Here is a 23,814-nt window from a genome sequence, read left to right as displayed (position 1 = left end):
ATAATCTTCAAACTTGCAGATAGATAAGTCAGGCTGAAGAAATAAAATAAAATAAAATGAAGGGGAAGAAAAAAGATACATGTTACCTTTTTTGTGTACAATTTAATTAGATCACTATTTTTATAATCCATGAAATCTGCTTTATAGACAAAATACTTAATCCTCCAAATTTTTTTGTAAAAAACAAACAAACAAACAAAAACCAACTATCTTTTAATTTGATCTACAAATATATGACATTAAGATTTTAGTTCACTGGTGAGGATTAATTAGATTTCAACATTTTTCTGAATAATACAGGTGAATGCATTTGAGCAAACTGCATGCACAGATGTCTTATTTACAGTCAAATGCTAGAGGAATTAGAGTTTTAAAAAGTTCATTTAAAATAGTGCTGTAATGGATTTTATGGGCTACCTTTTTATTCTTCAGTTAAACATAAATATGTTTCTGGTTTTTTTGTTGTTGTTTTTTGTTTTTTGTTTTTTTAATTTTAAAATGCAGTGTCTAATCTAATACTTGTAGTTTGTTTTTGCATATGTGGAATGATCTTGAAAAATCAAGACCTTGATGAAAAGCAGTGGGTTTCAGGAGGAAATCAGCAAATTGTGCTTAATGAGAACAGTTTTAGTAATAGCCCACATCACCAACTGCCTTTAAATGAGCTACTATTTTCTTTTAAATAGTCGTGATTTTCTTTTCTCTTGGTCAGCTTCCTTTTTGTGAGTCACCTGATTTAGCAGTTTCTCTAGTGGTCTAGTCAATATGTAATCTGCTCAAATGCAAGGTGTGAGGGTGAATGATTCTTTCTGCCTAAGTATCTTTTTGCCTTTATTTCTACTGACCCTTTGGAAATTAATTCAATAAAATGGACTGTGAGCTGTACCTGTGATACCTGTTACATTGGTACACATGTCCAAGCATTTGTTTCTGCCAAGTTCTAGGGTCAGTTAATTTATGCTTTTCATGCTTTTCAAGACACCCAAACAGCTGTTACAAACTTTGTGTTCTGACATTTTTTCTTGAGTTTCTCTTGGTTTTGCATTTTATGTTATAGTTTCCCAGGCATCCTTTGAAGAATCCTCCAAAGTTGTTTTAGGATTCCATGCTAACTTGGTACACCTAATGTTGTCTCTTAACGGTAGTAATTGCTCAGAGTATTGTTTTACATGTACACTATTTGTAATGAGCAATGTTCTATAGTCTGTCATGAGCATGAGAATATCTTCCTGCTGAGTTTGTTCTTTAGAGGAATACTGCATGTAATAGAATTTAATCCATCCATAAAACAATCCAGGTCCTTGATTGTATACAAAGCAGAACAGTACCACTGAAGTAAAGGAAAATTCAGATTATAACAGGTTAGATGTGTCTGAAATGACTGATAATGGGTATTATCATGTATTTATTTGGCCACATTGGAAGGCACTGCGTCTGGTAAATGGATTGTAGATGTGTCTGCGAACACAAGTAACACAAACCAAAAAGTTCTTATGCTTTCCTTGAAGCTAGCTTCCCAGTAGGTCCAAGGGCTGCTGCTAACCTATAGTGTTGAAATCAGTAGTACTTATCATTCTTTTTTATAGTAGTTATTAGGAAGTAGCTTTCATTTTTCTGTGGGAATAGGTTTCACTTGTTGCCAAAGAAGAATGTAGCTGAAGCTGCTAACTGACAGCATCCTCAGATTTTCTTTTAAAGGTTGTCAATGCCCTACTGCCCACTTGGCCATGGAACAGCGGGCGGTCCACTTCAGCAGAGAAAGACAGCACCGAAAGACAAACCATGTTGTGGATAGCCATACACAGCTGTCACACCACATGAATTGTAATGGTGCTAGCTATGTTGAAAAAATAACTAAGAATTTTCTCTGTCAGTATTATTGTGGTCTTTGTATATGTTGTAGTTTCCGTGGAAACAAATAGGATGCATTACTTTCAGAGCTACCTTCATATTATGCAGACTTAAGGTGGTTGCATGCATATTAGCTGACAGGTTGCTGCAGGGGGAGTTGTACATCTGGTGCCATTGCCCCAGTGATCAGCATCTCACTTCTTTATTATGTCTGATCCGTAGTAGTTGAGAGCAAGCTGCTAATTGTCTTCAGTTGTAAAGTATTTCCCACATGGCAGGGAAATTTTCTAAGTGCTATTCCAAGAAAAAATTACATTTTACATTTACTAAAACAAAAGAAAATAAACAAGAGAAATGTTATTCTTGTTTTGCATTAGGAAACATCATCTTATTGAGGTGAAAGGTCATATTAAGTGATTTTTCAATTGTCTTTCTTTCCCCTGTGTTATTTTGTCTACCTAGTAAAGAGACATACATTAAATAAGAAAAAAGAAAAAAAAAAAAAAAGATTGCTAAAGCATATGTCATTGATGTCATTGGCTATGCTCTCCACTGTGTTTTGGTATCCTAACATTATGACTAATCCTTTTTTGCTAAGATTATGTGTGAAGTTCACTTAAACATAGTGTCAGTAGCTATAAGATAAGTTCATAGGCTGTAGTGAAACACACAGAAAGGAGTCGATAGCTGATATATTTTGTGATATCTCAAGAAAAAGAGTTTGCAAATGTGTGTAGAGATGAAGCTGGGATTATAACTGAACCTCCTAAATCTGCTGGCAGTGTACATATGTTCTAGGGAGGTGCGCATCACTTAACAACTTACTAAAATTCAGACAAGCCAGAAATAATGTGAAAGCTGTCCTTGGGCTCCATGGAACTGGCAAGCATCTCTTCTAGTTGATCTGATGAAAAGAACTTGTACAGCTCCTTGTGGAGCTGTGCAGCTATTTCTGTGGTTTTAAAGTTGCAGCAAAATCTTCAGGCTCTGACAGATTGTACTTTGGAGGCCTGTTAAACATTTAGCTGTGGTGAACACAAAATATGCCTCAGCAACAGGTTTATTGCAGTGTAAGGAACTTGTTTCGGAATAACTAGGTTGTATGTGCACTGTTGATCTGAACCAGTGAGCAGCTCATTTGATATAGGTTATATTAATATAGTTTCTGAAAATTGTCTCTGAAATCTTAAAATTCTGAATACATCTTTGTTGTTGTTGTTGCTGTTTTCTAAGAAATTGTTTATTTGAACATGACTCATTAAAACTCGTTGGCTACATGATAGCATATTCTATGTTTTTTACAACAGTTCTTGAAATCTTCTAGGTATTTAGAGTAAACAAAAGGTAACATACCTGTATCTAGTAATTTATTTATTTATTTATTTATTTATTTTAAGAAAAGACAGTAACTCTTCTTTTAACATACTCCCTTATTTAAATGTCTTCCAATACTTCCTATAACCCAGTGGGAAAGATGCTTACATTTTGGCTTATAATGGGGCCTGAGCAATTAAAAAGTGCATTTTTTGTTGAAATATAAGAAGTTTCTCTATAACCTGGGTGTGAGATATGACAAAGGACTGCCTGCGCAGCTATCGAGTTGTACTAGATAAAAAAGATCTGCTCAAACAAGAAGTGATTTGTTTAGAAGAAACATTCAAATAATTGATTTTATATCAGATGGTCCTTATATTTTCTGGTAAACTGTTTCACATATGAATATTTTTCAGTTGTGCCCTGCTTTGTAATGATAACATAGATGTAAACAAGCAGGGATGACGTTTGGTAAGGAGGCTTTAAGATTTTTTTTTCTGGCTGTGGTCTCTACTCCATTAACTCATCTTCACCTCTTGAGAGTGCATTAAGGCAATGAGCTCTTCTTAAAACTATGTATTAGAGCTGCTGAAAAATTCTATCTAGAACATAACATTGCTGCCTGCTCTCACAGTGGATACTTTGCAGAAATTTTTGATACATACTCCAGAGCACAATCTAGCTTTTAGTGTTTAAATGCATTCAAGATGTTGATCTTACAGTAAAACCTTGTATGATTTTATTCCAGTTTCTCTGGGTAAGTTCTGGCCTACAAGTTAAATTTAGTTCAACAGTTAACTCATAACAGCTAGAACAGACAAAGACATTATAGTATCTCATTGCAGAAAACTGATGATTTCATACGATGTCTCAAGATCCTGGACTTTAATCTCCCAATGATCTATATAGTGTCTTTCTTTGTGAGTAATGTTTACATTTTTATCTTTCTTTTGAGGCTTTTTAAACAAGGAGTGGATGCGAGTGGAAGGCTTGGGGGCATGGTGTGTTTCTTGGCTGATTTTTAAAATGTTGAATGTTAGAACTGAAGAAGAATCACTTTGAACAACTGATTATTTTGAGGCATTCTTAATCTTTTCAAAAGGACCAGAAAAAAATTGCTTAGTACATTTATACACTCATTTATTTAATTCATGCAGACATGCATGCTTTTATTTTAAATGAAACATCTTTGATGTATATAGAATACAGTCTATTTACTGCTCTAAATATGACATTGTGCATTTTGTGCACTGTTTGATAGAAACAAAGAATCTGATACATTTATACAAAATTTAAAGGCACTTTTTATTCTATATCTGTGTCAGTGTATCTAACTGAATTGTTGTTGTGTTCAGCCTCCTTTAATTTGTAATTCTCTAATAATTTTCTAATGGAAATGTGTCATTCGGGATGTATGTACAGATTACTGCATCCTGAATTTGAGTCTTCCATGGAACCTTCAGAAGTATTTTAAACAGATTCCATGCAGTCTGCTGAACAGTTTGAAAACCATTGCATTATGCAAACAAAAAAATTAGTTTACAGTCCTTCCCTCTTCACCAAATCTTGCAGAAGTAAATTGAGTCGTATAATAGAAGTATGAATTCACTGTTTCATTTTAAAACAAAGAAAAGAACCAAAACCTTATAAGTAAAATCATTTCTATTTATGACATTTGCAGTGCAGTTCTGTTCAACTTGGCTGTATTATTTTCCACTTATGTTGTTACCTACAGCTATTAGAAAGATAAAGAGAATTTGTACCTGGTATAATTTGGATTTCTTCTTGACTGAAGTTAGAACTTCAGCTAGGATATAATACCTGAATGTGACTAGATTAAGAAAGCAGCACTCTGGTGCTGGCCATACTATCTATTAATAACTCTTACAGGGACCGTTAGTTTATGACATAGTTGTTTATTTTCTTGTTTTAATTCAGTTGCCATTCTTAGAATCTATTTCACTGAGTTTTCTTATTGTAAAACAGGATACATTTTACTTAATTTTTGGTGTTGTTGTTGTGCAAGAAAGAAGGAATGTTCACTTTCTATTTACACAGACATCCCAGGAAGGGAACACTTAGAGCAATTTTATTTGCATGGAAAATTAAATGAATTCTTAGACCAAAAAAAAGGGGACTACTACTTAGTTATGGACCCATAATGACAATTTAAGGCCAAATACCTAAATTAACAGATCTCAGTAAAGAAAAAAGTAGTTATATTAATGGTATTTGACAACATCACTTGGTGGTATAGTCAGTCACAAATGAACTCTCTTAATTTTAAATAAATTTTTAAGAAGGTGGGTCACCTGGGGCTTTTTTGATAGAATCTTTAAGGGGAAGTTTGAGTATTGTCTTCATTATTTTCCTTATAGCTTGTAACACTGATGTGGAATTTGGTGAACTAAATATAAACTTTGTCACTTCCATACTTTTCAGCTAATTTTATTCTTCCATCTCTTTCTTACCTTCTATATCATAGATTTTCTAACAGTACTCAACTATTAACAGAGCATAAAAAGTTTTACAGATTTCCTCTGCATGCAGAATTTTAATGGCAAAAAATCAGTGAATATCATCAGCTCTTATGGACTCACTCTCATCTACCACTAGTGGAAGATAGACTTGCTGTGCATCTACTGAAGTTTTCTGTATGTGAATAAACGTAAAATTATTTTTCCCTCTGAGAGAAGGCTTGCATTAATGAAGTAACTTCTGTTTCCTGAGTTTTTCATTTAACTTTATTGTGGAGGGCACTGAAAGAAGGCTTTGGCTTGTGTTCAGATTAGAAGATAAATAGTACATATATCTTTATAAATGTACAGATGTTCACATCCAAATGTTACTCATTTTCTTTGAGATTCTGCAACTTAAGCAGATTGCACATAATTTATTTGCCAAAATAAATTAAAAACAAGTATCTTAATAATTTTAATTGTCCTATTTTTAGTGTCACTTGCATGCAAATAATAGAAAGGGATCAGTAATAAATAGTACATGTTAATTTTTCTTTTGTGTTTAAGTGTACTTTGGGGTTTGATTCTTTATTGAATTTTACTGACCATTATACAATTTGATCATTTAGTGCTTATAATTTCTTAATATGGTAGGAGTTACCCTGCTTTAGCATATGACTCTGAGCAATAAAAGGGTTGAAAAGGAGAGCAAAGTAAGGTTACAAACAGAACTGTCAGAAAATACTCGAAACAGCTGAATTTGGAATGCTGTAAGAAAGGCAATGTAGACTTCTTATCAGGAAGATACTGTTATCTAGCAGTGTCCTGACTGATGTCCTAGCTAATGATGGATTTTACAAGGTAGGTTCTATGCAGTATCATTTTTTTCTTTTTTTAACAACCAAGTTTAACTTCTGTCCCTCTAAAAGGGATACAAGTATATAGCAGTAAACACAGAGTTCTGGCATGAGTACTGTTTTGGATGAAAAGAAGCATGAACTTTATTTTTGAAACAATTACTGTCAATATGATTGAAGACAGAGATAGTAAGGCAAAAAGCAATAACAACAAAATATGGTAGAAGTCCATTTCAAGTTTGAGGACGTATTGTCTGCAATATAGAGGAGTAAAAGCCATCCAGAATACAAGCAGTGCTCACAGTAGAGAGAAACAGAGATATTGATCTATTGCAAGGATCAATTTATTTTATTTTACTTTCTTACACTACATGCACAAAGGTATGTTTGGTGTTGAAAATTATTTGTTGCAGGCCTCTTCATATTTCTGAGTAATGTTTACTGAAAATTATAGCTAGCAGAGAAGGGGAAAATACTTCTTTAACTCCTTGATAAAGTTTGTTCCTTTTTGTCATGCATTAAAGAAAAGGATAATGGTGAATTTGAGTAAAAATGTTACGGTACTGACTTTTTCTTTTTGTCTCATTCATATGGTGAATAGTACATAGTAATAATTCTAGAATTTCCATAGCATGCAGATTGGAACTTTCCAAATTTTTCCCATGAGAAAATTGTCGTTATATATGAAAACAATTAAAATTTCTTGACCTGGAATAGTTAGCTGAGACTGAAGTCTTCTATCGCATACATCAGGAAGTCTGTAATGGAATGTGGATCCTCACAGTCCCTATAAAAGCTGTGAGATGACATTTCAGAGAAGAGTGAATTTATCTCCTGGCATCATGTATCTGGAAGTTTCAGTTCAACTGGCAGTAACTATTTTTTGGGGAAAAAAAATTCTACATAGTATATAATTGGAGAAACTTTATCTTCTAGTTTAGTATTGTCTGTGTGCATGGTAATTCTTTCTCTAGCCAGTTTTTACAATAAGTTTTCTAATTCTTCAGTGCTTGCATTTTTTCTTGGTTTCTAGTTGCTTTTGAAAGAGAGAACTTAAATGAAGTGCTCATGCAAGCTATTGCATTCTTACATACCATCATAAAAGAGGAAAACATCCATGTTTATATTAACAAGCTGAAAGGAAAATTAATACCAAGTGACCAACTTAGATAAGCATCAAGAGGCATGTCTCTGTATTTTTATGTTATTAAAACCATTATTACATGTCAAATATAGAATTTTATTATAAATGCACACTACTAGTAATTGGAAATTATCTAATTGGTGCAAACTATTCCTTGTTTCCTGATCCAGTTTGGTAAAACTTCCAGGTTTTGTTAGAGAAGAAAGGTTTTACTGTGCTCAACTATGTTCCTAGCTGGTTCCCACGGAAATGGCGTTTATTGGAATATATTAGTAGCCTGGATGTGCACGGCAATGGATAAATATTTCAGAAAGCAAGTATTTTTCAACCCCTTAGGAACTAACATTTTTTGTTTGCATTTCATCTTGTTAATTGTTGTTCAAAGAGTTCCTCAGGTGATTACAGTAAGCTAATTTTATGAAGTTTCATTCTATTCATTATGCAGAATGGCTAATTAATGCTGGAAGTGTTATTTTTCTGGGGAAGATTATGCAACCGTACAGCTACAAACATCTTCCAGATGTACTGTAGTTGCCATTATTTGAAGACAGCTTGATGACTGCCCTAAAGTATTCTATGAGAAATTATGAGAAATTAGAGAAAAATCTTTTTTTTCTTTTCTTTTTTTTTTCCTGTGTAAGCATGACCTTATCTGTCTTACAAAAATATGCATAACACCTTTGAGATGTTTAACAGGATGGGTCTTCAAAAGGATTTTCCTGAAAATAGTTCTTTTATTATTTTCCCACCTTGTTTGTGATAATTCGCTTGAACCTTCCTACATTTTTTTTCAGTTCCCCTTGTCAGTTGAACTTGCTGTACATTCTCAGCATTTGGTCAGATTGATTTGTATGAACAACCTCAGTTTCATTAGTCATAACGAAATTAATGGCAAGTTACGTCACTTTTCTCTGACTGTGTTTCCCAAAGCAGAACAATGTATCTGCATTGGAACGTATTAAATGTTAATGGACGCAAAATCCTGTGTTAAAGTTAATTCATGTTGAGATGTGGAGTGATACATGCTGACAAAAAAAAGAAAAATGCAAAATTGATGCTGACAGTCTGCCCTTCTCTGATTGTGTAGATTTGTTGCAGCACATGCAGTGTGTAACTGCATGCTGTGATTTGGGACCTAAGCAACAATCAGCACAATAGCAAATATTCAGAACAGTCTGTTAGTCACTGCATTATTGTCTTTTTTGAGATCTTTAGGGATCTAAAAGATACTTTCAGTAATATATTATTACTCAACAATAGTTTTAAGAGAAATTTTATACCAGTTCTAGAATTCGTCCAAGAACAATAAATAAATTTAGATTATGTACAGAAACATATATTCCAGTACTGCTTTGTTTTGAATAAAAAATTAGCTTCGGGTTAAATCTTGGTATCTTAGAATTGTTTTTTTTGTTTTGTTTTGTTTTGTTTTGTTTTGTTTTGTTTTGTTAAACATACATGCGATTCTATTATGTATTACTGCATTTCTGGAAGGTTATCCAGATCTTGGATTAATTGCATGAAGCCTCTTCGCACTCTTACCTATTCAGGTCCAGCCTCTGTCTGAGAAGATTCATCTGTCCTTGACAAAATGCAGTGCTCATACTTCTGCTCATACTTCTACTTCTGCAAAGCCTTTAACAGCAAATGGTATTCCCAGAGCTGTCTTCAACACTCATGTACAGATGTACTTAAACATAATTGGATAAGAATTTTGCACAAGCTTAAGGGTGTAGGATGGACACACATCCTAGCTTCATGCCCCCTCCTGGCCTGCTTGTTCTTTTCCATCAGTAGTGGAAATAGAAAAAAAAAAAACATGCATCCACTATACTTGAGCTACATGCATGCCGTACACCAGTTGGTATCAGTAGCAAATCTTATCATTTCAAAAAACATTGCTAGTGGTCATATTAAGACCATGTTTCCCCTAGTTTCAAAGTATTCTTCAAAACATTAGTTTAAATTTAAAGAAATTTTGCAAATAAAATAGGCATATTGATTTTATATCCATAAATAAATAACCATTGTGGCTACAAGAAGACAAAATTAATGTATTATGTTGTTTTTATCCAGCTAAATAAGGTAGAAATCTGAAATGAAGTATGTAAAAGAAACATCAGTGATGGTGCACTTTGATTATTTTGTCTAAAACCTGTATTTTGGACTTCCCTTTTTAATGCTGTGGAAATATCATAGTTGTACCTCAGTCACACCATTAGGCAATGTCTGTTATTGCTACTGTATTTCAAATTACATTTCTAATATTAGCCTAAGATTTTGTTTTGTTTTGTTAGTATGTTTTAGACCAGTCCTGGCTTTTGTGCCATCATCAGAAACTGCTGTATGGAATTTTTGATTCTCTACTTAACATATGGTGCTTTTCAGACTGTCTTCCTCACTGGCAATAAGCCAGTGGACCGCTATTAAACATACAGACATCCCAGAGAAAAGTTTTGAAGTCAGGCTGTGACTAGATGGTATCTAGGATATATTAAGGCTGGGTATTGAAGTGGTTTGTCTCATCATTTATTTTTTGTTAGTTGGTGTAACACAGTGAAATTGTTAAAAATTATTATTATTACAAAATACAATGCCTTGGTGCCATTTTTATTTTTTTCAGAAGACTTCTATGGTCTTAGTTTTTAAGAAAAGTGTAAGAAAAGAATTAAGAAAAAGTGAAGACAAAATTAAACCCAGAGGTATTTAGAAAGGAAAGCATATGTTAGGGAACTATGAAGAGTATGAGTAAATATGTTGATACCCTCTGTTGTCGTATATTCCTGGACTTATGTATGTAGATATACATCTATGTACTTGTGTAGGGATTTTTCCATTTTGCTTTTTGGATTTCTTTCTCTAGTCTGCTCTTCTTTCAAAATTCATTGTATTTCATGCACATGTTTGCAGGCCTTCTTCATCTGGCCCTTTCATACAGGTAGTTGCTATTATATGACGTAATTCAGAGTGTCTTGAAAAACACATAATTTTTTACATGCTATTCATGCTGTTCAGTCAAACTGATATCCCTAATTCCTAGACATACAACTTTAAGAGACTAAGCAACAAATCTAGCCTTTTTGCATGAGCCTCATTTTTTCCAGTGCTTACATATTTTACAAGAAGTCTAAGTAGGTATGGAGAATGAATATGACCTGGCTGACTTAGAAAAATAGATATACAACTTTTCATCAAGCTGTTCTTCTTGAGCTGTCGGAGCAGGTCCAGAGAAGGTCCACAAAGACAATCAGAGGGCTGGAGCACCTGCCCTGTGGGTACAGGCTGAGAGAACTGGGGCTCTTCAGCCTGGAGAGAAGGCTCCAGGGGGACCTTAAAGCAGCCTTCCAATACCTGAAAGGGACCTACAGGAAGGCTGGAAAGGAACTTCTTTTTACAAGGATATATAACAAATGGACTAAGGGAAATGATTTTAAACTGGGAGAGGGTAGATTTAGACCAGATACTAGGAAGAAATTCTTTACTATGAGGCTAGTGAGATGCCAGAACAGGTTGCCCAGAGAGGTTGTAAATGCCCCCTCCCTGAAAGCATTTAAAGCCAGGCTAGATGGGACTTTGATCTACCCATTCTAGAGGGAGGTGTCCCTGCCTAGCAGGGGGTTGGAACTAGGTGATCTTAAAGGTCCCTTCCAACCCAAACCATTCTATGATTCTATGAACTATAAATATTATATCAATATCTTTAAAAAGGTATTGAGCATATTTCTGGGAATTAGAAAGCACAGCCCACAGATGTTTGCTGAAGTGCACAGACGATGTCTGGTGTACACCTCATGCTGTGTTGTGATGATGGATATGCCTGTAATTTTTTGTATATTTTTGAGAGCAGTCAGATACCAAGTTTCTTGATGAGGCACTGTACACCCTGCATTTTATATTGAAATGTACAATTTTCAATAGCCACTTCCTTCCATTTTTAGATTGTATGCCTAAAATTTTATTTTTGTATGAAGTGTTTATCTTCTGGTTAGTATTTATTTGGTTTTTCTATCTTGATTGAATTCAATTTCACAAACTAAAAAACCATCTCATCTATTTGATGCTAAGCTTATATAATCTTAAGAATTGTTATACTGAATCTTGGTTTAAGTAATCATTCTCGCCTTCAAACACTTCGAAATTTTTACTGGATTAAAAGTTGCTTTAGCACAATGACTCAGAAATAACATGTTGTCATGCATTTGTTAGGTGTTTGCCTTCCTCGGTGTTTTAGTCTTTTTGATGTCTTTCAAACTGATACATTTATGAGCCGTCCTTTTTTGAAAAGGTAAAATTCAGTTCTATTGTTCTTCAGTTTAGGATCTCTGAGTTTACTGCTTTCCCTCCATGGCAGAATGAGTAGACCTCTGTCAGAGTTGTCATCCTTTGTCTCAGCAAGTATTTGCAGACCACCAAGCAACCTTTTCATAGTAAGTCAGTGTTTATTAATCAGAAGAATATAGTAGTTAGAGTCTGCAGGCAAGAAGGACAAAGCTAAATTTGCAAAAGGGTATGTTCCCATGTCATTTGGAATTACTTTCTGTCAGTCTGAAAAAGGCAGTCTCTTAGCTGATTCCACTATTGTCCAGGCTTGGCGGTTAAATTTCCTTACAATGACAAAAATCTCTGTCTGTGCCTCCCCTTTTACAATAGCATGTGAATTAGAGCTAATGAAGATTTTGCTTTTTTTGAAAATGAGCATCTCAGCATCCTCAGTTTTATTTCCTCTCTGAGATCTGGACTTCGTAAATTCAACATATTCATCAGAAGTTTGGCATAATAAGTGGTGTTTAATATGTGATTTTGATTGTGCTGTTGTTATATATATGTATTGTTACATGATTTTATAAATAAGCTTTTCTATATTCTAAGTGATTTATCTGATTTCTGCCTGCTATCAACTCAAGCTGTTCCAGCAAAACTTTGTGAGCTTTTCATTTGGACTGTATATAATATTGTGTATTCTGTCACTGTCCCTGTAGCCCCTGAAGTGTTCCGTATACCAGCTTTTCAAAACATCCACAGAAATTTATAAGCAGCACATATACCAATTCTGTACTGATTCAAGATTCAAATAAATAAATAAATAAATAAAAGATGGTTTCCTTCATACCTCTTTAGGTTGACTTGTTGCATGTATATCATGTCATTCAGAGCTGTAGCCTTTATTTTTAGTGCTAGCTCAATCTGTGTTTTCAGTCATCGTTAGTGACTCATTTCTGGATGTCACTAAGCTCTTGGACACAGTACCAGCTAGAAATAACAGCTTTAACAGATATGTGTTGCTTAAATAAACTCAAACCACATTGTCTGTTTTGAAAAGGTTGTATTTCATTTTCCTTGTATAACTCTTTTTTAATGCAGCTTAGGAAATTTATGGTGGTTTTGTTACCTTGAAACAAAAATGTTTCCAATTTTGAAATGGAAAAGGAAACAGCCATCTGTAAGAGACTCCTATACTTCTTCTCGAGGAAGTGCTGTAGACATTCAGATGTCTCCCCTGATACAAAATTGTTCACATATCTCTTGTCTACAGAGCTAGCCATCTCATCATATAAATTCAATCAGGTTGGCCAGGCATGTTTTCCCCACAGTAAATTTGCACTTGCTGCTCCCAATCATCTTTGTGTGTTTCGCATGTGCTTGAATTAGCTCCATAATTTTTCAGCAGGCAAAGTTCGGGCTTACTGTCTTCCACTTGTGATCAGAATATAACTGTAAAGACAAAAAAGTACTCCTATGCAAAATAGTGGAAAGAAAATAAGTTACCTTGTACTGTCATCAGCTAAGAAAAGATACAGAGCTTGTTTTGATCAGCTTGACGTCTGGGTGCTGTTTGTTTCTTAAGACCATCTCTGAAATGAATATTCATTTATGTTTTTATGAGTTTACAAGCAGGACAGAACCATGTATTTTGCATTCAATTTTGTATGATTTTAGACTTCTTTTGAATGCAGGTTTATGGAGAAAAAAATGCATAGCACTTGTACCCCAAAGTTGATTTTGAAAGGTCACTCTTTTCTATTTTCTTGTTGTTTTGTTTGTTTTTATTTCATTTCTCACTTATGTCAGAGCTTTGTCATAAACAATCTGCCAGCAATTAGTTTTTTTAATAACTTTTGTACAAACATACTATTTTGTGTATGTTTTTATTCAGGGTAGACTTGCCAAATTGCAAGATGAAAAGCAAAGGAAGCACCAAGATTTATTCTACCTGGGAATTCATAGCCCTCTACTTACCCTGTTTCTCAAGGTCTCAACTACAGAATGAAACTTGACCTAGCAGTTACTCTCTTCTACAAACCAGCTTACAAAGTTGTTAGTGAATTCAGTAGTGTATATTGCACTGAAGTAATGTTAACTGTGTTACGGTAACCATACTAAAAACAGTATGAATCAGTGCAGAAAAAAAGAAAATATCAACCTATATTAAATATTATTTCCATAAAAAAATATATACAATAAAGTATCTTCTTATTTCATACAAGCAATTGATAGATAATCCCTGTCTCTTCTAGCAGAGGTCGTTTCAGTTCGTTGGGACTATTCTTGCCTCCAAGAATGTTCTGAATTTTCTGAAGGTAACCAGTGCTTAAAATAATGAGAAAACAGAAGTAAATGGTTTTAAAATGTATACGTTATCTCTTTCAAGCAAGTTTTTAGTCAAAATTACTGTAGTATCACTACAAGTTTCCAAGTAAAGATCAAAATATACATCCATAGATGAAGGAATGTACCTAGGTTTCCTAAACTCTTGGAGAAAACAGGTTTGCTCAAGGAATACAGTCTGTCTGCTTTTCATTTCCTTAAGGCATCTTACTAGAATGGTTTCCCAGTGTGATCATGCTCCTATATGTGTCTGCATTGATTTCAGTTCTGTTCTTCATTCTCAAGAATTGTTGCCTATAACCACATATGCACAAAGTGTAACAATAAAATTATCACAGGAGACCTCAAGCATCCTGTGGCAGGTGAAGACAATAGGGAAAAAAAAAAAAAAAAAGGGGGGGGGGGGGGGGGGTGGAAAGGGAAATGGAAAGCAAAAGATAAAGGGGATCACAGAATCGTAGGGGTTGGAAGGCACCTCCAGAGATCATCAAGTCCAATCCCTATGTGGAGGAGATCATTAAAGACTGAGGGAAAAGAAGGACATGTACAGGCAGTGGAAGCAAGGGAGTGTAAACTGAGAAAAACACAAGGATCTTGTCTTAACTTGCAGAGAAGGAATTAGGAAAGCCAAGGCACAGATGGAATTGAACCTGGTGAGGGATGTTAAAAACAAGAGAGAGGCCAAAGCGAGAGTACCTCTTCTGCTAAATGGGAAAGGAGAACTGACTACAACAGATATGGAGAAGACTGAGGTACTCAATGAGTTTTGTGCCTCAGACTTCACTGGCCACCGGGATTCTCATATCTCTGGACTAATGAGGTTCAACAAAGCAAAGTGCAGTGTTTTGCACTTGAGTCAAGATGATGCCACATATGTGAAGAAACTGAGAGAACCCTCTGATAGTAGCCCTGATGAGAAGGGCTTAGGGTTCTGGTTGATGAAAACCTTAGCATGAGCCAACAGTGTGCACTTTCTGCCCATAGGTCCAAAGGTATCCTGAGTTCCATTAAAGGAGTGTCCAGCTGGATGAGAAATATGATTTAATATGATTTCTGCCCTCTGTTCCTCTCTCTATTCTGCCCTCATGAGGCCCCAGATGGGATACTGCATTCAAGACTAGAAAGCTGTGGATCCAGAGGAGGGTCACAAAGGTGATCCAAGGACTGGAACACCTCTCCTATGAAGACTGGCTGAAGAAACCAGGCTTGTTCAACCTGGAAGGCTGCAGGGATACCTCACTTCTGCCTTTCCATATTTAAAGGAAGTTTGTAAACATGAGAGAAAACAATTTTTCATGGGTAGATAGGTGTTAGGGCAAAGGGGAATAGTTTTAAAGTAAAGAAAGATGGATTTAGATTAGATGTCAGGGGGAAGTTTTTTAATGAGAGAATAGTAAGGTGCTGGAACAGGTTGCCCAGAGAAGCTGTGGATGCCCTGTCCCTGGAGGTGTTTTAGGCCATGTTGGATGAGGCCCTTGGCAGTCTGATCTAGTACTTGATCTTGTATCTGGCAACCCTGTCTGTGGCAGGGAGTTGGAACTTGATTATCCTTCCATTTATGGATGGAATTTATTTCTGTTTTATGGTGGCACTGGAATGTAGATGTTATATATGGCATGTTATGTGTCATCTAGACACAAAAGGCAGAGCAGAACTGTACTTAGGACTGGGAAGCCAGCACAAAGTGAAATTTTTGAGTGTTATACCTATAGTTTCTGTTTTACAGCAGATGAACTTCAGGGCTTGATGCATGATTTATATCAATAAACATTCAACAAACATATTTAGTTAAGGAAATACTCTTACAAATATGAAACAGGAGTAGATGAATTGCATATTTTAAGAAGTTGTGCCATGCTTTGAGTTTTATTCTAAAGCAGAAGCAATGTACATTGTGAGCTGTGATTTCTCTATTCTGAGCAACAGACTGTATCAGGAAATTCATGCAGTGATTTCTTCAACGGCTGCCTGCAGTTAGAGCAGCAAATCATTTATGGCACATGGAAATGGGATTAGGCATATAGTATACGTGTCTCTGCATATAACAGATTAGCTGAATTGCAAGGCCTCGTGTAATTTGCATGGCAGATAACCATCAGCTTCATCAATGCAGAGGGTAACCATAAATCCTGTCTGTTAATATGATGTGTATAAACTCATCAAGGTTTTATTTATGGCATCAAGATTAGCTCTGAAGAATCAAATCCTGTCACCCTCATTCAGGGAAATGACCTGAATCACTGCAAAATTTTTAGAAAATAAGTTTTTGTGTGTACACTCATAGAGCAGAGCCTTTTCTGTGTAAAAGCAATATTTATGTTAACAAAGTATCCAATAGCTAATCTGTTGTGTACTGTAGAGGATATTAGTAACATATTTAGGTTAATGTTTTAATTTTAGTTCTTAAATATTATAATACTATAAACTAGCTGGCAGTATATTGTCTCTGCATTCAATTTTGTATTATACAATTGATGAATATTTGTGTTTAATTGCAGGCTAATTTACAAATACTTCTCCACAGATTACTGAAAAAGGAATATCAAACTAATTTTTGTGTGGTAAAGCTTCACTGCATTCAAATGTTTATACTTTATCTGCATGATTTACATCTTTCTGTTTCATTTCTAATTCAGTAGACTAATGTAAACATCAGATAGAAAAGCCCATTTAAATTGTTTCATTCATACATTCTCTTTGCAGCTTCTAAAGCTTTGCTATTTTAAATAGTTCGGGTAGAGGTACCTCCACCAGCTGAAGGAGAATATTGCACAGTCTGTGAAGCAAACTATTACATCGTTTTCTTAACATCTAGATGTATAGTTTTCTTTGCTAATTTTCTTTTTATTATGTCTACTTATTGCAATTTTAACTCTCATGGACTTCACCACAATTGGTTGTACATTAGGCTTTTCACAAACAAGTGGATGGCTATCAAAGCCACCTTAATAGCTTTTAGCTATATAATAAATAAAAGATAATGGAGAGTTTCATAAGAAAACTATTACTTGGTAATTTGTGGAGGACTGATTGATTTCTACTCTGCATAAAACCTTTAGAGAGTTTGGAAATTTTAAATGCTAATTCCCGAGCATTTACATGCTTTTGTCGTTAATGATGAAAGAATGGAATAAACAAGTGCTAGAATGCATTTTGAGTGATTGCATATATATACACACAATGCCCCCAGTGTCAGGGTGATGTCAGTGGTAATTTTAAAAAATATTTCTATCCAGTCCTTACTGAGGGCTGACCAAATGCAGTGCTTTTTGCTTATGCAAAAAATGCAGACTGCATTTACAGTGTGTTAAGTGATGGTAGGAGGAAAACAGCAACACAGAAAATCCTACAGAGATTTATTTTCTGTTAAAAATGAAGTGGGAATTATTAAGGAAGTATTCTATTGATCAGTAGGTTTGTGCTATTAAAAAATCTGTTTGAGTAATTATGCGTAGTATACTAGATTTCCAAGCAATTTGAGGAGGTAAAAATTATGTAAAACCTGGACTATTTATTTCTGGATTTAAAAAATGCATTAAATTAAGATTAGGCCTGATATTGGCTCTTCATACCAAAGAGAAGTATGTTACTTTCTGTGTTACAACATTCTCATACTTAAGGAATGACCGTGGTTAGTCAGATTATAAACGTTAAGTGCTGCAGTTTTTGAAACTTGATAGCATAGTACTATATTCAGATTATTATTTCTTTTTACTATAAATCCAGAATTAAGGAGGAAAGCCTCAAGGTGATGCATTGCCAAGTTGAGTTTTCCAAGCATATCCTACAAAATAACTGCAGCAGCCTCATCCCTCTGGTTGTGCCAGCTCAGGAGTTCAATATCCTACTAGATGTTTCCACTTTAAGGCAGTCAATTGTGCCCATAGTAGCAGAGGCATATATCCACACCCGTTTAAAATGAAATTTAGTTAAATTACTATGTGCTTCTAATGGTGGTGCTCTAAGGACAAAATCTGTTTTATTTTCCTGGCTATTCCAACTGATCATCTAAAAGATTTATACCTGGTCCTGCACGTGCCCTTTCACCCTCTTGGCTGCAACAAATTACCAGTACTACTGTAACTGGAGAAATTTTTACTTAATACAGCTCAAGGCTGTGGGGGTGATGGTCCAATTCCATTTAGAGACATTACACTTTATCTTCCACTTTGTAGGAGCTGTACATCAGTTGATTTCCATTCCTCCAACCTAACTCTGCATAAAGAAATATGAAAACTTGCTTTTGCCAAAATAAGTGGAAGCATGAAAAAGGAGAGAAAAGAATTGGATGCACTATTAAATATTCACTTACAGAGAAGTTCATATGTCAAAGCCAGCAACTGTAAATGAAATGGTGGCTTTTTGTGTGCCCACCTCAACTTTAGTGTGCAGGGGTTTTCTGTTTTGTCATTTGCTATATCTGGAGCCTGGTTCTCATCAGATAGAAGCATACCTCTGGCTGTTCTTTATTGCTGATTGTGCTATAAGTTTGTAAGACAAAGAATCCATACTTACTTTATAAGGCTTTTGCTGTACACATCCTTGTTAAATTACCGCCTTGGCTTTCTGAGAATAGCAATGTGTTCTGTTTATTGTGGGCAATTGCAGTCAGAGCAGGGGGGTGAAAAAGCTGTTGAGCAATGCAAACATTCTCCTGACTGAAACTTGCAGCTTAAAGTATCTTGCTCAGTGAAGCAGAAGAACTGAATGTATCCAAGACTTCTAAAAAAACTTGCAGACAAAGTAGCCAAACTGCTAACAGCTGTCTAATCTTTAACTTCACCCTGCGTAACTACCATAGGACTGCTTGGCAGAGGTATTTCTAAAAAAGTTTCAGGGAAGATAGGAGGAATATTAACTGATAAACCTGACATCTGTATAAGGCAAATTAGCAATAATTAGAAGTACAATTAGTGAACACATGAATAAATATGACATATCAGGGAAGAGTTGACACAGCTTCGTTATGAGAAATTGTGCTTTGCAGTTGTATCAGAGTACTTTGAAGAAGTCAGCAAGGAATATGAAGGCCTGGTTGATACAGTCTGCTGGGATTTCCAGAAAGCATTTGAAAGGGATCTGAGCAGTCACAAAATGAATTAAGTTTTACGGCATGTTAAAAACAAACAAGTGAAGGTGGTCTTTTTTTACTGAAGTATACAGGCACCAGCCTTACTTCAGAAGGTTCAGATTGTAATTTTTTTCACATGAGGAAGGTGTTTGGTGAAGGTATCGTTACATTTTCATCTGTTCTCATGTTCTTTCTTTGGCCTCGACTGTTGGGTGCTGCTGGAGGCTGGACAGTAGATCTTTTCTCTGACCTGCACTGTTCTCATTAGGGTGCAATTACATACATGTAAGGTTTTCCAAAAATGCTGACAGTGTTTTAAAGTGGCGTGCTCTGTGCATTTCATAGATTAACTGTTGTGATTTATCACTACAGTGTAACAGTGAAATGTTTTGAATACGCTCTTGTCAAAATATTTTGTTTTATTTCCAGAAAGACATCTGCTAATCTAGGGACAAAGAGTAGCAAAGTAGAACATAAATCTGTGATTTTTTGCTAGAACACTGAGAGAATGTTGTAACAGCCATCAGGCAGACACCATCTGTAATACCGTAATTGATTTCTAGCATCACTTGTAATTAAATAAGAAAAAATGTGTACCTATTTACTAAAGAACACCCAGCTACTTAATACTGTTGAATGGGAAACCAAATATATGTGTATGTAATCTGTAGGCTCTACAGAAAGTCACAGCAGAGACACTGGTGAATATGCTGAAGGGGAAAGGCCAACCAGACAAAAGCACCATCCATGCAGCCATCCCAAACTTGAAGTGTACCACATGCATCGTTGGCCTAAAACATACTTGAAACACAGATCAGACACATAGATCGATTGCAGCATGAAATTTCACCAATTATTTTCTTATATAATAATGTGAAGAACATGCGAAGGCATCAGATAAACAATTGTCTGAACCGTCAAATGTGTTCTTCCCCAAGAACATCTAAGGTCGCAGAGTTGGATATTTTTTTTCAGTCAGTTTTGTGTGTGTGTGTGTGTCATATTCATGAATATGTTCAGGCATTCTTATTTCACTTTGTATTGTTCCTGTAAGTATTGTTTCTCGTATGAAAAATACTGTGGTTGTCTAACACTTCCTTTAAGTCGCATGTTCTGTTTCATCTGGTTAGTGACAGAATGTAATGGTGAGAATGATAAAACAATACACATACATTTCCACTTACAGAAGTTATTTAGATTTTCCAGGCCCCAGAGCTATCTTACTCATTCTCTTCATTCTTTACACTTCAGTGAAATAGCAGGTTAAAGTATAGGTCCTCAGAAGACAAGAATTGAAAGCCAGTTTTGCAAAGAGACTTCATAATGTGTTATTTGATAACTATTTTGTTCTTGTTTCAATAATTATTAAATCCCTTTCCTGTTAGTTCAAAGTAAATGCTTGTATTCTTCTTTAAAAAATTATAAAACTTATGTATGATTTTAAGTCCTGCTCTAGGAATTAAATGCTTTGCCCCCCAAAATGCCAAGATGCAAGGATATACATACTAAATAGTATTAAGGCATGTTTTAAGTTGTATTTTGTTACAAAATGGTTGTGCTTGAATAGTTGGCTATATAATGGTATGTATAAGTAAGAAATAGAATATTTCATCCTTCCAGTTTGTTCACTGTGAGCAAATAGAATCTCCTGCATGAAATTTCTTGTGTTAAGCCATCTACATTCAAGGTAGCTTATTGCAGTAATGAACCTCAGGGTATGTTTTTGTCTTGAGCCTTATTCACAACGTGTTAACAAACTTTTTTAATATGGCAACTGTATAAAACTGTATACTTTCTTTCTAACAAGTGTTATGAAGGAGCTATCAGAAGGTATATGTCTAATTTCCTGTAATACCTTTACTGGGAGAATTCTTCTCCAGTGACATCTGTTGATCTTTAATGTCACTCCCTTGAAAGTATTCTCTGCTGATTTTCTTCCATTTATCCCTTTTTCACAAAGCCTTGAAAAGGAGTGCTTTTTTGTTTTCTCATTATGATGACATTATAGTAACTTTTTAAATCCAGCAGAAATATTCAAAAACAAAAGGTGTTTCAAATTATACTTAACTGATAGTATTCTGAAGTAGGCTTTTGGTAGTCCTGCGCAACAAGAAAGTCTAAAACGTTTTTCATGAAATATTCTGAAATTCCTCTAGCTTTTGTTATTACAAAAAAAGTACTGAAAGTTTCAGACTCTCTCTCCATGTCTTTTATTAAAGTGATATTTTTAAATGGCTACAAGGAATAAAGGTGTATATTCTGTTTTATAAAAATGTACCCATCTGTTGAATTAGGATTTGTTTTTAGGGTTGTACTGGAAATAGAGAGTTGGTATTGTCATGTAAAAATCAATGAAATCATAATGAAACTACACAGATATCAAAAGTTTGTTATGTCAGCTACAAATTCAATTATCGTTGCTCTTTTTTGGTGAACTACTGAGAAAAAAATTGTGTTCCACTCCATCTTCTACAGCTTGTAAGAATGTACTTGGCCTCCTTTGGCTGATTTTGGTTGTAAATCCAGTCCATCTGAATATTTAAAACTTAACAAATTATCCTTTATGTCATCTGCTGTTAGTACAGGTCTCTACAAAACTACTTCAAGGTCAGGTGTGTTCTCTCTGCTCCCAGCACTCAGATACACCCTGATTAGCTAAGATTAACATCTGGAATATTAAAGGCTGCAAGCTTTTTCTTTTCATGCCAGAAGGCTCTGTAGTATGAACAGAATCAGCCTACATCTGCTGAAATTAATTAATTATATTCCCATTATTTGTATTAAGTCACTCCTTCATCTCCATTTTAGCAACTGCATTATATCTAGAATAAGGAGAGCAAACATCCTGCACTGGAAGCCTTGGACTTTTCTTAAGCTGAGTTTTCAGCTATTGAAGGCAGCTGCTCTTTGCTGTTAATTAAATACAACTGGGCTAACAGTTTCTGAGCCTACATTTCCTGACAAGTTTTATAATCTCTGGTGACCAAGGTGATAGTGATCTGAATCCCGTATGTCTTTCCAGAATACCCGTGTCATGAGAAAGCTTGTCCAAGCTGTTCAGATTCTCAGTGGTTTTCAGTCCTTTTGGAATTTCCAGTTCCTCTTTCTTTTCTTTTCTTGAAAGTTCAAATTCAAGTTCCTGTTCTGTGTCCTTCTTTTGGTTTTCGTAATGTTTTATTTTTAATTAGAAGAGTGTCCCTGAAGAAAACATGAAAGTGAAGTGATGATTGTTGTCACGTCATTATTAGGAAATTAGGAAATGCATTTTAAGGATATTGTTGTAAAACGCATGTCTTAAGATACCTTCAGGTTTTCCTAAATCTGTTTGTTTCATTTACACAGGAAATGTCCTGTTATTCTTTTACTGTCCTTGCAAAATCACTTTACTGAGAGAAAAAATAATAAAAAAAAAAAAGGTGTTGATTTTGTCAACATCAGTTATTTTCTTTGAATAGTGTGAGAGGTGATTTGTTGTTTTGTTTTGTTTTGTTTTGTTTCTAATTCTATAGTTCTTTCAATTTCAATTCATTTGTCTTGATCCTTCCAATAAAGTAATTAAAAGAGTTCACATGTAATATCTGTTCTAACTGGTCTGTTTGTGTGAATTAAGTAGATAGAAAAATGTAGCAAAAGATCTGTATATCTCTCGTTTTGTGTGTGTGTGTGTATTTGTATATCTGTATTCCTTATTTGATAGCTAATCTATAGTTACAAAATGCTAAAGTATAGTATTTATTACAAGGTGTATAAAAGCTTCTGACAATTTCTTTTAAATATCATGAAGCCTATACATATAACTGAGCTTACTGTCTTTTCTAATTCTGTGGCTCACATTTTTTTACAGCTCTGATAGCCATTGGAAGATACAGCATGACAATAGAGACGGTGGATGTTGGATGGTGCAAGGAAATTACAGACCATGGAGCCACCCAAATTGCACAAAGCAGCAAGTCTCTCAGATACTTAGGGCTGATGAGGTGTGATCAGGTAAGCAGCATTCACAAGTGAGAGAGCGAGTTTTGATGTGTGTAAATCTGAGAGTGAGAGAAAGGGAAAGTAGAACCGTGTCTTGCTGTACGAATAGGCTTGGTATTTACTGCTGTGCTAAACTTCCTGGTACACTGTGTTCATATATTTTGCTAAAAAGTATCTAGAGAGCTAAAAAGAGCATTATAAATTTTTGCTGACATAGATTTTCAAAATACACCCACAGGCTACACCTACAACCTCAAATAGTCGCACAAGTTTTATGTAAAATCTGCCCTCTGAGAATTTTGAGTATTTTTGGCTAAAAGTGATTGGTATGTCATGCCATTACAATGATAGACTGCTCTCTCTTTTAAAAAGAAGAAAAAAGAAACAATAGAATACTAAAAATACTGCAGTGCTACCTCCAGAATGATTTTCTATAGGTCTGTGTTCTTGCTCATAGGTAATGGTCTTGAAAACAGATAGGGAGAGATTTGAATAAAAACATTATACTTTATATGTAAATGTATATATATAAAATCT

The 23,814-nt window shown here is 34.9% G+C and overlaps 1 protein-coding gene across 1 annotated transcript in view; it reads left to right on the top strand.

The window, feature by feature from the left end:
- The window catches only part of FBXL17 (F-box and leucine rich repeat protein 17), a 293,402-nt gene that overhangs the window by 249,104 nt on the left and 20,484 nt on the right, over positions 1-23,814 (top strand). The window contains exon 8 of the mRNA XM_072360283.1: positions 23,147-23,289. Coding sequence (XP_072216384.1) covers positions 23,147-23,289 — 143 coding nt within the window. The remainder of the gene's footprint in view (positions 1-23,146; positions 23,290-23,814) is intronic.

The sequence above is a fragment of the Excalfactoria chinensis genome, chromosome Z (assembly GCF_039878825.1).
Source record: "Excalfactoria chinensis isolate bCotChi1 chromosome Z, bCotChi1.hap2, whole genome shotgun sequence".
NCBI lineage: Eukaryota > Metazoa > Chordata > Aves > Galliformes > Phasianidae > Excalfactoria > Excalfactoria chinensis.
Note: the sequence above shows the minus strand (reverse complement) of the source record. Positions and strands in the feature narration are given on the sequence as shown.